The sequence below is a fragment of the Megascapheus bottae genome, chromosome 7 (assembly GCF_031878675.1).
Source record: "Megascapheus bottae isolate mThoBot1 chromosome 7, mThoBot2.hap1, whole genome shotgun sequence".
Taxonomy (NCBI): Eukaryota; Metazoa; Chordata; class Mammalia; order Rodentia; family Geomyidae; genus Megascapheus; species Megascapheus bottae.
The window spans coordinates 57,185,588-57,200,093 of NC_143515.1; the positions used below are offsets into that span (position 1 = coordinate 57,185,588).

The following is a 14,506-nucleotide window of genomic DNA, read 5'->3' on the forward strand; positions in this document are numbered from 1 at the left end:
AACATGAGACATTCTGCTATTGTCTTCCATGAGTTTTGACATCTGAAATAAACAATGCTGGCAATGATTCTTACCTGTCTGTCCCCTGCCCTCACTGTAAGCAACTGACTTAGGAATTATTCTCCATAATAACAATTGCTAGAGCAACAAATGAAATCCCCATAGTGGAGTGGGTAGACTTTGCGTATTTCAAGGAAATGGTTGTACATCCCTACAGAGGCTGGTGACTGAATACAAAAGTTAGAAATTGGCAAGAAAGCCTCCCCTTTTGGTGGAAAGACTCCTCTCTTATAGGTACCTTATATGTCTGTCTTCATCATTGGGGGCTGAAGTCTTTCGATATCACCACTACTGCCTATATGACATTCATTCCACTTGACACTGAATGGAAGAAAGGAGGTCTGATTTCAGAATTCTGGGCCTGAAGGAAAGAGGTGATTACAGGACACGTATTTGCCTTCCACCTGTGCGTGGCCTTTTCAGTCTGGGATTTATCCTGATGACCTTCATGGAGAGTGAGCCAACTGTGAGTTTCCCCTCATTAAGAGACTCTCAGGTCCATTAACATTTTCTAAGCACCCACTAGTCTCTCTCTGGTGCTTCTGGAAATAACCATGCCCCACATGGTGGCTCTTAACTCCCCAAGGGCCTCTCCCTCACTGTCCATGTTTACTTTAAGATAAACTCGGTCAAGGTTTTTCTAACACACCAGAGTTTCTTCTCACCAGAGATGAAGAACTAGAGCTTCCTACCCCCCCATCCCGGAGTCTCAGAGAAATGTGGAATGGCTGTTTTACTGACTTGTGACAGTAGGTCTTGGCAAGTGTGAGGCTAAGATCAGGATTTCCTTTCCATCCTCTCTTTGGCTCTGGAGCATTTGCTGTTGCCTATAGGAAGTGTAGAGGTAGAGAAGTCTGATCTCTCAGTCACTCTGGAACTTATCATTGTGTTTCTCGTTAGTAACGTGCTAAAGAAATATGTGCCAACAGCCAGCCTAGCTAGCATCACAGGAATAGCTGGGTGATTCCCTGAGCATAACTAGTGTACATTGAGAGGCTTTCTCTGTGATAGGCTCCAATGCATTGCTTTCTTGTATCTGCACTCTCCATGCAATTTGACTATAGGATATTAAAATCATCTGCTGCCTTTCTCATAGATTGCTCGGCCCACCAGATGTCTGCCAGTTCTCTCCTCCAGACTTAAGTTCTCACTCAAGGGACTTTAAGGACAGCATTTTGCCTCCTAGCTTTTCTGGTAGCAAGACTGAGAGCAGCAAATTGTTCACTGTCTCACTTTCCTTTTGCTAGAGCCAGGTGAGGCTGACAAGCCACTGACCAGCGAAGAGGAAGAGAAAAGGCGCATTGCAGAAATGGGGCGCCCCATCCTGGGAGAACACACCAGGCTGGAAGTGATCATTGAAGAATCCTATGAATTTAAGGTATGTCCCCCATCGTTCCCCACCCAGGAGGCTGTTCAAGGTTTCTCACAGTGTAGGCTGAGCTGATAGAGTAGCAGAAACAATTGGAAGCCCTAGTTTATTCATTGTGAGGCCTTCAAAGCCAAATTGGAACTAGAGAATTAGCATTGAACCAAAAAGTCCTATAAACAGAGCCCAAAGAAGGGACAGCTACTGATACATAAGGGGAGAGGTGCCCCCCCCCCAAAGAAAGCCTTGTCTGAAAAGATAGCAAAGGAGGACACAAGAGTGGATCTCAAAAGCTTATTATTATGTAGGGAAGAATCCAAACTCTTTGTAGAACCTAATAAATCTGACCCAAGCAAAGAGGAGGCTTTTGTATTGGAAGAGGGATAGCTGTCCTTCTAGAACATCCCATTGGCAAGTTCTCATTTGTATTTACTCTCACTAGATTGAAAGCCTTTTACAATACTCACTGTAATGAAGAGTAGTACCTGCAACCTAGATTTTACATTTCCGCTGAGAGCAACTAGAGCCCAATTTCCTAGTTTACATATGGAACATGGTGTGAGCTGAGGCCAAATTTCCTGTCCAGTCGGGCTACTCCCTAGGGACTTCCCAGCCCCTCCCCCACCCCCCCTACCCCCACTTTTAACATGTGAGACTTTCAGTGGAGCTATTGCAGTGGGATACAATCAGGTGTAGCCATGCTCTTGGTTTCCAAATATATAAACCCAGAGAAGAGCAGTATTTTTCCTGGCTTAGTTCACAGTCAGACTCTGGGACTGCCTGTGAGCAAACAGACAAAATTAAAATGAACATTCCAAAATGGAGAATCAGAAGCCATTAACTTAGGATTTTTTTTTATAAGCATGTCCTCTTTTCCTTTACCTAAGTTCACTAATTACTTTTTAGTTCAGCTCACAAATTGCACTACTTGATAGGACACCGATGAAAAGTGTCTTTGTAATGGAAGTGGACATCTTTAAAGATAAAGAGTACAATTAAACTTTCTCCTTCAGGCCACTGAGAAAGTTAACTCTTCTTGTCACTCATTCCCATAGAAAGAGAAGTGGCAGGGGTACGGGGGAGCAGGAACACATTAGAAATTGAGACTTTCTGTGCAGACACTGACCATATGAACCTTGACTGTGTTTTTTGGTTATTTCTGTGTTTTTGACATCCAGAGATGGATATAATCTCAGCAGAACAATAATCTCAAACTCCCTTTTCTTGTTGGACAGATCTGTAGAGGCTCAGCCCAAGTGGTATCCAGTCATACTCTTCCTGTATCCTAAAGCCTTGAGCCTTTGTGACAGGAGAAATTCAGTATAGCATTTCTGGAGCAAGATTGTCACTTCCCTTTCACAAGATTTCCATGGAGAATTGTAAATTCATCCATCTATGAGACAATCTCAACCTCTCCCATTTGTGCAGCCATAATAGGAAGAACAAGTCTAATGGCTTCCTTAGGAGGCACTGGGCTGAGTAAGTCTTCCAGAAAGAAGAAACTTCCTTGGTCTGAATCCTATCTGGTTATCTGTCCCCACAACCAGAGTGCTCAGATCTATTTATAGAATTTCAGTTGTTTGGGGCATATACCTTCCTAGAATAGTACCCCAGATTATTTCTTCTCATCTCATTCAAGTTAATAAGCACAGCTACAATTAACACCTAAAGGGCATCTTCAGAACATGTTTCTTAAGTACCCTCAAGTATCAACTGTAGTATTATAGTCCACTTATATTATATTCCATTTCATTGCTCTCTTAAGAAACTTCTTTTAATAGAATATAGCTAAAGATTGTTCAACGTTCTTGGCATGACATTAGAAACCTAAATCTGGGTAGTACCTCACATACCCCTCTGCTTTGCTGCTGATATCTTTCTTGCTGTCTTATAAGTGTGAGTGAGGCTTTGCTAACACTTATTGCTGAAAGTGAGGTTTTCACTTTAGTGTAGTGAAGCGCGATCACTGGAAAGGAGGAATCCTCCAGGCCAGTAAAGCAAAGCGCTGTCCAAAACTCATCATTATTGACACTGCTTGCTCCCATAGGTCAAAGGAGGATGCATATGCAGATTAAGCCTTGGCAGAATCTTGGCTATATCTCTAGGATTAATATGAATTACTCTGGATCACACAAATCTAATGATTAAGTTTAGCTTTAGCCCCAAAATTTATTCTTTAGCAGATCTTTCCACAAGGAGTCTATGTTCAACTGCTAGAGCAGTGTTCAACTGTTTATCCCTCAGGTGAATTGGATTCACTGTCTTAGCTTTAAGACAAAGAGTTCCCTGAGTTTCTATTACATTTAGAAAAACTCAAGGTCATATTCCAATCAGCACTTTGAATTGGCTTCATCCAAGATGTCCAGAGTACTTGATGAGATATGGCCCAGTGGAGAGAGGAAAGACAGATGCTCGTCCTGTGGTTCAACTTGTGCCCAAGAGCAGTGACTGTTATAGCTGTTATCAGGGACACCAGCAATTTTGGACCCAAGGCTAGCAGCTGAAAGGTCACCACCCTAAGGACATACAATCCAGCCAAGAAGAATGTTGCAAACACAACGTGAGCCAATCAAAGACAGGCCCTTTCATGTTTATTATCTTCTCAATGTTTCAAGTCAGTTTCAATGTCTCTTCTTGAACTAACATGTTTGATATTATACATTGAACTTGGCCTCTCATATAAGCCCTCAGGTCACATTTTCCTCAGTCTTAGTTAGCTGATAATATGTTCTTTCTCTCTTTCAAGCCATAGTCAATGCAGTACACTTTGTGACACATATACAAATGTTAACCTAATGCATGTTTTCTGCCTCTTTGCAGCTAGTAGAAGTGCTAGATGCTCTGATAGTAAGTGTGGACACTCCATAGACTAGCCAATATGGTGATTTCTTGGAGAAGAGCAGCCGTGATGTCCTAGAAAATGACCCTTTCCCCTGTAGTGTCCATCATTAAGTGTATCCTCTCATTTTGTTTTCCCATGACCACTCAGCTATTACATTGACTGGATTTAGAAAGTTAGAGTGCTAATTATACAAAACTAAGTGTTTATCAAATCCTAAAGAAAAATACAGAGCAGACTTCTCAGTGCTAGTAAAACAGAGAAAATCAGTGCAAGGCTATTAGCCATGCACCCTAAACCACTGGATTGATTGCGACTTGACTTGTCCTTTCTTGATTTGCTATGGGTGTAGGGTGAGAATGCAATTTTCTGATAGTCCCGAGCTAATGAAACTAGGACCCAAAGGCAAATAACCTTTCTACATGATCGTGAAACAAGTAGCCTTGTGAACTGTTACCTGGTTGCATGTCACTGATAATTAAAAGAAAGAGAAAATGTCTTTGGCATTAGTCCATACAGATGTCAAGCAGGGCGTGTGTCAATTCTGTTGCAGGCAGAGTACATTGGGTAGAGAAGCAAGCTCACCAAGCATGGGCCTTCACAACAGCTATTATTCTAAGCACTGAGGGTATTTTTTATTGGCTTTTAGTCCATGAAGGAGGCTTATCTTTGCTTCAAAGAACTGTCTGTTTCAGAATGTTTTCAAGTAAGGAATATTGCTTGTTTTGCATAATCACCAAAGTGTTTGATGTCAGTACTGGTGTTGGAGGCCTAACATCTGCTACCCTCTTTGTATAACTGAGCTTTCCAAATCCACAAGCTCTTAGATTTCCCAAGGCCTTCACAAGCTCAGCAGTCTTTATCTTTTTCCTTTCCACCTTTCTAGAACACCGTGGACAAACTCGTTAAGAAGACAAACCTGGCCCTCCTGGTGGCTACAAACAGCTGGAGAGAACAGTTCATTGAAGCTATCACTGTCAGTGCTGGTAAGTGCCTGGCTCAGCATGGTGGAAATTACCATGGCCAGTCTCAGCTGTGATTTCCTACTCTGCCCTTTGGTCCTGTGGCAAAGCTCCCAAAGTGGCAAGATTCAGGGAAATAAATGTATGCTTCGAATGTCTGCACATCTTAAAGACTCCCGGAGGAATCAAATGTTTTCACACATGCCTTTCTTTTCTAGTTAGACTGCCCTTCTTCCTGGTAATCAACTTGAAGGCTTTGTCTCTGAATTCACTGCTAGCCAGTCATGGGGCTAAATTTCCCAAAAAATGAATAAGTGAAGGTCAAAATGAAAGGATCACAAAGAAAGAAAATGTGAGCTGGGTACCAGTTATTCACACCTATAAATTCTAGCTTCTTAGGAGACTGAAAACTGATTATCATAGTTCAAAGCCAGCATGGGCAGCAAAGTATTATCTCCAATTAAGGATTACTTCCAATTAACTTATCTCCAACTATCAAAAAGCTAAAAGTGGAGCTGTGGCTCAATAATAGAGTATCAGCCTTGAACAGAAAAAGCTAAGGGACACAGCCCAGGCTGTAAGTTCCAGCTCTACTACTAGCTCAGGACAAAAAAAAAAGAGGAAGAAATTAACTCACATTTACCAACACCATCTGCATCATCTTAGACTCTCTTCAACGGCATTTAACAAATAAGCACTCGCACTGGCTTTGGAAAATACAAACAGTACATTGTTTCTTCCTGTATGAGGAAAGTGCGAGTCTTGACTTAGGAAAAGTTCCTACAAAATTAAGTGTTTTTGAAACTTAAGGAATTAGGGACATGAAGAAATTAAATCCCGAAAGCAGTAACAGTAATAGAAATAGTAATAGACAGAAGTAAATCATTGTGGAAGATTCCTGAAAACAGCCCTCCCTTGGGTGGTTTTTCAGTTCTTTTGCTCTATCTTCACTGGTTCTTTCTCTTTTAAAATCTCCATAATCTCCATAATCTTATCTTCCACAGCAAGGGTTTTCTAAATAGTGATTCCTAAGCTGTAATATCTAGAAAATTTGTTACAAGCAAGCAATCAGGCCATAAGTTGTACAAAACCCCTTCTTTTCAGTCTGCCTTAGGATAATTTGACAGATCTCCCAAGTACTGTGAGAGCAGGGGGCAATAAAAGGTTGCCAGCCTGTTTATTATTAGTGCTTTTTATAACCATGTTGTGGTTTCCTGCACTTGAATATGCAGTATGAATTTCCGAGCAGTAAATGGCAGAAAACCTGCTTGGGAGAGTGGATTTGGAATTTACACATTAGCTCTAATAGGAAGGATTAACTCCTCCTTTGTGGCTTATATTTTTCTATAAATCCAAGGCAAACAGCTAAGGTGTGACCTATCCTTCCTCCCTCTATAAAAAGAGAACTAAATGGGTGAAACTGTTACAGAGACTAATAGAAGGAACTTCAAAATGAACAAATCAGCTGGACACCAGTGGCTCATGCTTGTAATCCTAGCTATGCAAGAGGCTGAGATCTTCATGATTCTAAGCCAGGCAAAGCAGAAAAATTCATGAAATATTTCTCTTAAATTAACTACCCCCAAATGCTGTAAGTAGAGATGTGACTCAAGTAGTAGAGCACCAGCCTGAAGCAAACAAAGCTAAGGGAGAAAATCCAAATCTGGAATCAAGACCCTGGACCAGCACTCACACACACACACACACACACACACACACACACACACACACACACACACACACACACACACAGGAATTGTTTTAAGCAATTTGGCATACTAGAATTGAACCATGAAAACAGAATAAACCTCATAATGAACCATTCCTAATAGTTTCCAGGTGTTCTTGGGCTAGAACTATGTGAGCATTTGTAGAATGACCATGTACTTGTCACCATTCATTCATTTTGTGTTGTTTTCCTTGCTAGGAACACATTATGTAATAGTGAATGATACAGATGGATGCTCCTGCCTGGACAGACCCTAGGGTAAAACAAATAAGACAAATAGGTTATAATAAAGTACGATGGCAAGCTAGTCGTGAGAGCATTAAGGCTGAAGAGAAATGAGTGTGTAGAAGCTGCAATTTTTGACAGTGGACGAGATGAACCCATCAATACACAGTTGAAGGCTGAATTTGCTTTCTAACAATGGAGTCATTTTATGTTGCTTCAGTCACACACTTTGCAACTTTCACTGACCATGACAAATACCTTTTGATCAATGTATGCCAATAGAAAGGGCACTTTTCAATAGTAGAGTGAGATTATACCTTTCCAAAAGGTCAAAGTCATATGTTAGTGTCTGTCATAGCAAATGTATAGAAACAAATGCTCATACTTTCTCCCTTAGAAGAGATGAGTTTTGGTTTGAAGGCACTTCTATATCCTATGCTGAACCAAACCCTTCGTTAAGTCCATGAAGTGGAAATGATGATTATCTTTGCTCTATGGAATCCGAGTCTCATAGAAACCCCCTGTCTCTGGAAGAGAGCGTGAGCTCTAATCTACCAAAAACTGTCCTTAAGAGAGAAATTTCAAAGTATCTTTTAGGTAGAAACTGGCTTTGAGCCTTTTACCTCTCCTGATACCATAGTACAATCATTCTGTAATGATTCTACTTCCTGCCCAAATATTTTGAAAAAACTGTTCATTCAAAGCCTTTCATCCATTCCTATTAATATATGTATTATATAAACATATATAAAATATGTTTTATATATAATGTTATATATGTCTGAAAGCATGCATAGAGACAGACATACACTACTTAGAGATCTTTGTAATTTCTTGAATAAATTGACCTTATTTACCATTTTGGTACATACAGAAACAAAAAAATAAACACATAGTTTATGGACTCTAAATCTTAAATTACATGAAAGGCAGTTTAAAAAGCTCAATATTTGTCATTATGATTGAATTTACATGTCTATTGAATATTAATATTCTTAGGTTATTAAACAGATAATATAATTGTAAAGCAGTATTTATTGAAGACAACCTCTCAGTGGATTTTAAGATCTCATGGTTAAATAGTTGAGAAGCAGAAAGATTTGCCTTATTAAAAATATTAAATTGCCTCTGAAGGGCTCTACTGAGAGTTTTCTTCCTAAGCAATTTTCTGTGCAAAATTGAGTCTGTATATCTTGCCAAACAAAAGTAGTAATTTTGCAAATAGGATTTGTCTTCTTTTTGTCAGTAACTATATCCAAGCTAGTTTCAAGGCAACCCTTCTGGAAGTTTTGTTCCATGTTTTTCTTGAATTTCATAGCTCAGGACTTGGCCCTCCTATGATCATGCATATCTGTGAACCAAGTTCTTTCAGTTCAGTATTTGAAGAGTTAAAAGAGGTTACTATAAGATTCCACATGAGGCAACCAAAATCTATATAAATTTAGGTGAACCAACCAACTAGCTGGGAGTTGTTTCACTGAAAATATTAAAGATGCCATTTCACACATAAGAATACTGTGTCTCAAAAAAGACAATGTAACTTGCTCAAGAAGAAAAACTGCTAAGGGGGATAAAGGTCAGCCAAGGATTACCTCCAGGGTCAAGTTTGCACTCACACAAATGCCCACACATGTGCATGCTAACATGTGGAAAATGAGGATTCAGATGCAAACATGCATGCATACATGAAAATACACAGGAACTCATAGAGGCCTACATACACACATATGCATATATATACTTACACAGACACTCCACAAATATACAAAAACAAATTCACAGGACATACTCACAGAAACCTGTGTACACACCTTCCTGAAATGCTTTGTATTTCACATAAGTATTTGAGCTATAGCTTGAAACATATAGTATTTTTTGTTAATATTCATTCTCTCCTTACAGTCAAGTCTGTAGTTCCTTGGGGAGGATGCTAGTGAGTTCCCAGAAGAACCAAGGGAAGTGTTTCCTAGCTACAAAGAGGGATTCTGCTAGCTAGTGATTTGTGACATTGTTGTAAAGAAATAGAACCTACTGGCATTTAGTTTACTTAATAATTTAAAATAGGGGCCAGGAGTTTGGCCTAGTGGTAGAGTGCTTGCCTAGCATGCACGAAGGCCTGGGTTCGATTCCTCAGTACTACAAACAGAGGGCATAATAAGAAAGAGAAAGAGAGTAAGTTTCATGATTTGCTAGTCCTGGGCCTTGAACTCAGGGCCTGGGCACTGTCCTTGGGCTTTCTCAAAGCTAGTCCTCTACCACTTGAGCCATAGCACCATTTCTGGATTTTTTCCATGTATGTGATACCAAGGAATTGAACTCTGATCTTCGTGAATGCTAGGCAAGCACTCTACCACTAGGCCACACTCCCAGCCCTCAGAGGAAACATTTCTTGTATTAGTCTTAGACACTACTAGCCAATAGTATCTATCAAGTTAAAAATCACAGTCAGGAATCCAATGTATGTGCTGCAAAACTAAGAAGTAAGGGAAGGGGTGGGGAGGGGAGGGATGTTTGAGAATGTTAAAAAGTGTGACACTGGTCAAGATAGAGTGTATAAATAAGCTGATTTATGAAATGACAACTTCTTTGTACAACTACTTACATATAACTTTCTTAAAAAGCTTAAATCACTGTGGTATCTGGGAGCTTCAGCTCACCCCTTCCATGCAAAGCTGGCCAACTACACGGGGCAAGTAGACAAGGGTGGGGGGAGAAAGCAATCATGTTTTGGCCCCTGGATATATTTTAGCTGAATTTTATAAAAAGAATATTGGCTTGTTGAGATGAGTATTTCTTTGTTATTTTTTCCTCAAATTGTTTATTATAAAAATCTTGAGAAAAATGCTGTATGGAAGGAATGATTCAGCGCTCTTATTTATAAGCCTGAAGTCACATCTCCAATGCAGCTTTTGTCTGGAGAGACAGCAGCTCAGCTCTGCAAACAATGTGCCATCACAGAATCCAGTCGCTCTTTTGTTGGCACAGGCTGCTGCCATGTGAACACAGTTCTATTTGTTGTTTACCAATCAATGACAGACACGTGGGGGGGGCACTTCTCATCCCCAGGCAAGAGCCTTTGTACACAGTTTCTAATTGGGGTGGAACATTTCAGCAAAATCTGAAAAAATGGAGGAACCAACATAGCTACCAATATACACACACACACACACACACACACACACACACACACACACACACACACACACACACACATCCTGCCTTGCCTTTGTACAAAGTACAGTTCTGGCTGTACTTTGTAGTAAATATCCCTATGACGCAACTTACATCAGAATCCTGGCACAGATCTGGAAAACAGCTCCATTGATCTGCTATTCCAACTTCTCTGCCTCCCTCCTAATACTGAGGCTTGAACTAAAGGTCTGAGCAGTGTCCCTTAAATATTTTTGCTCACTAGGACTGAGGAAAATGCTTGAATGATGAGAGGAAGAGAGGATCTATCTGAATTCCATGAATGAGCTAATTCCTCTGCACCATTTAGACAGTTCACTACACAGGTCACTGGTCTTAGGAAGTCTCATTCATCTATTCAGCAGCACAAAAGAAAAATTTTACTGTTGTGTAGGGCCACTTTCCACAAGGAGAGAGGCCCAAAGTGAACTGGAGAGGTGCTTGAGAGCTGCTAACCCACTGGAGGCTCTTGCTCAACAGTGGACTGTGATGTCCCTGAAAAGGGTGACAAAAGTAGGAGCAAGTGGAGGAACAGTGCCCTGAGCAGCTGTAGTTGCTTTGTATTGTGCACACCTAGGCCATGATTAGAATCTTAACATAATCAACTTGCATCAACACTCTACCAGCAAATGAAGTTAACAGAATGGCATGAGCAGAAGAGAGTCCCCTGGGGTGGGTCTAAGTTCAGGAAAATATCCACTGGGAATATTGTCACCACCGAAGGCTGGAGCCCTTCCTGTTTACTGTAATGTGAGAAGAAATGCTTGCTAAGCTGAGGAGAATCCTGATTCCCAGCAGGAGATATAAACCAGTGCTAGGGCATGTGAAAAAAAAATGGAAGGAAAATACCACTCCTTGGGAAGAATAAAGAATAAAGCCATTGATTCTCTAAAAGAGTGAATCCCTCTATTATAATCATAGACACAGGGTTAATCAAAAGAGGACAGTTACTTCCCAGTTATGCTTTTCATAAAACAATAGCAAGTAAGTGTGCATTTTATCTGGGAAAAGACAGCGTTTGCTGTACCAACTAGAGGTTTTTCTTTACCAAAAGCCAATGTATCAAGCCACTTTGCTGAGATTATAGAAAGAAATTTAAGATCTAGTAACTCGCTTATGGCTTCTAAACCTTAATTCCTTCATTTCTAAAATGGGGAAAATTAATACCAGGGTCTCCCACCAGGGTCCTGGAAAGATCAAGCTTTATAAAGTGGGGTGTCCACAAAACCATGTGCAGACATGCTTTTCATTTGGGTTCTTTTATTTTAAAACTGTATTTTTTTGTAAGGGAACCTGAATTCACAACTCAACTATAGCAGCCTCTTACGGGAATCCGTGAAGACTTGCTGCACATTTATCTTTTATATAAATTTCAATGCTATCCTATAATGAAACATTGACATGTTTGTTTAAAATAACAGGAATATGGCCACTCTAGCAGCCCCAGGCTCAGGCTCAGCTTCCCTCACTGAAGGAGGCTAATTTTTAGACATGGCTGCTAATATTTGCAAAGTAGGATCAGAGCCCGTAGGCCAGTCTTAAAACCCAGTATGCCCTCAACTATGCACTGAAACTGAACCACCCAAACTGGCAGGAGGGAATCAACCATTTGCACAGATCAGTTGTACTTCTCAAAGCTTTCTTCAGTACAATTTGATAGGAAATGTTTACTGGAAGAACCTTGAGTTCTGTCAGTGTTACATTAATAAAGGATTAGAGAAATTGAAATTCAAGACTCTTGCCCTGACATAGAGTTATTTTTTGAACAAAAAATTATAAGCAAGTTGGAGACAAAACCAGACATGATTGATTATGTGAAGCTCTAATTATTTAGGGGTCTTCACAAATCCAGAAGAATTCTTAAAAGAGAGTCTAAAGCAGTCAGTTTCCAGCTTTAAACAGATTCATTTTGCTAATAATCAGACTTGAATGGAGCTAGAAGTCCTGAGCAAATCCGTTTTGCATTTTGATATTGGCTACGTTTACTGTGAAATATTTCTGTCACATTTAATGTTTCTTGTACTATGTTCACCATCTTAACAAGATCCATGATGGCCTGTGTTGATCAGCGTTCAGTTCTTCATCGAAAATTTCACCTGGAGCCTCATTTGTCTCAGATAAGACCAAGCGTTAGCACACTGAAAGTGAGCTGCATTCTTGAGTCCTTTGCCAGCATTGTGACACATCACTTAAGCCTTGTCCCCTAAAGGGCTAGAACGAGTCCCATAGAGAGAATGGCCTACAGATACTTGTGGCTGGGAAGGTGATGAGAATGAGTCATGGATGGCATTACATTGTTTCCTTCCCATCTAAGACTGGCAAAAAATTATTGACATTGTCTATTTTCCCTCAGAGAACATGCAAGTCCTTCTCATTGAGCAGACTATAGGGAGATATTTTCTTGCACTTCTATAAAATACAAAAAAAAATGAGGTAAATTCTTTTGGGGGAAGGAATCTTTGGGTAGCTGGGTTTAATAGTAAGTGGTAGGAGGAAATGACAATTGCTTACAAATAAGTAAAAAGGGAAAGGAAAGAAAACGTTTGGGTCACTGTATGAACAAGACTGTAAAAGCTACCCTGTTATGTATGAGAGAGAAACAGAGAGAAAGAGGAGAAAATGGCCCAAGAAAGGAAAAGAATCACAGCTGTTAATTTTTTGTCTTATAGTGAGAAGGGGTCACTGTTAGCTGATTGCTGAGGTTTCTTTCATCTTACATTTATGATTTGTTTTAGAATTGTTCAAAACAGAGAAATAGAGATATATAGTATAGGAGAGTAGAACTTGGTTTACTGTAATTACTGCATATTAGGTTGCAAAAGGAAAGATCAAAGCATTGAGAGAAGTAAAGGAAAAAGCCTACTGAATACCTGGAAAGACCTGAAAATGAAAAATCTTCCTCATGGGTCCAGGAGTTTGGCCTAGTGGTAGTGTGCTTGCCTAGCATGCATGAAAACCTGGGTTAGATTTCTTCATACCACATACATAGAAAAAGCTGAAAGTGGTGCTGTGGCTCAGGTGGTAGAGCTCTAGCCTTGAGGAAAGCCAAAGGACAGTGCTCAGGCCCTGAGTTCAAGCCCAAGGACTAGTAAAAAGAAAAAAATGCAAGAAAATCTTCCTCAGATTGAAAATAGCAAACACTTCCTGAAGTACTTTATATTACAGCCTACTAGTAATATAAGCCAGCATCTTAAATTGTAGTGCATACAGCTATTTGGAAGATAGGATGTTTAATTTGGTACAGGAATTAGAAATGGAGGTAAGAATTTGCCACTCTCCCAAGCTGATATGTCATGTCATGATGTTACAACCACAGTTCCACTCCTTGATTGCCCCACTTCCCTGCTTATTTGGCCTCATATATTTGAGTAGGAGCATACAGCTGACTCTGCAGTGATAATAATAATGTTAAAAATATGAAATATTATTTGTGGTGCATCAGTATTGTCATCTTTCTAGGCATTTATCCGGCCTTAGGTCTTAGAAGAATTGAATTAAAATGTGATAGGTGCACGCAGTGGTGAGCTCAGCATCATGTATAGGAAATATTGCCTTGGGTTATTAGATTAAATCTCAACTCAACCGGAAGCCAATTACCAACTGAGTTAAGCAGATAGTGAGATTCTCTCAACATCAGGCTCTTCACATGAACACTAGGATTAATATTGCCTATTGTAAAGGAGAAATAAGATAAGGTATAGGAAAGAATTTGGCTTCCTGCCTGTCACTTAGTGGGCACCCACCACACCCCTCCTCCCTCCCTCCTTTCTCTTCAGGAAGACTGTCGTGATAATGGCACATTTAAACAGAGTATAGATCCAGTGAAATCAGGATACTCAAGTTGTATTGATTTACTGCCTTCCTTCCAGCAAGTAACAATGCTAGACTATGACATGTGGCTGTGAAGAGGTTCACGGCTTTAAAAAGGACTTGAACGTTTTCTCTTTTGGTGCTTAAAGCAGACTGGCAATACAGGAGTTAGAAAACTCATATGATAGTTGAGGAACTAAAGCTCAGAAAGATTAAATGTATTGTCCCAAACAAGCTACTACAGCTAGAAATCGACTTTGAAGGCACCCAAACCAAATGGCCACTGAATCTCTGCAAGCTTCTTTCTTCCCAGAGCTCTTCCAATA

At 40.0% G+C, this 14,506-nt stretch overlaps 1 protein-coding gene across 4 annotated transcripts in view; it reads left to right on the forward strand.

Moving 5' to 3' along the window:
- Slc8a1 (solute carrier family 8 member A1) overlaps positions 1-14,506 on the forward strand; it is a 271,684-nt gene that overhangs the window by 233,005 nt on the left and 24,173 nt on the right. For all 4 annotated transcript variants that reach the window (XM_090337069.1, XM_090337067.1, XM_090337065.1 and 1 more), the window contains 2 exons: positions 1,308-1,438; positions 5,152-5,251. In XM_090337069.1, coding sequence (XP_090193195.1) covers positions 1,308-1,438; positions 5,152-5,251 — 231 coding nt within the window. The remainder of the gene's footprint in view (positions 1-1,307; positions 1,439-5,151; positions 5,252-14,506) is intronic.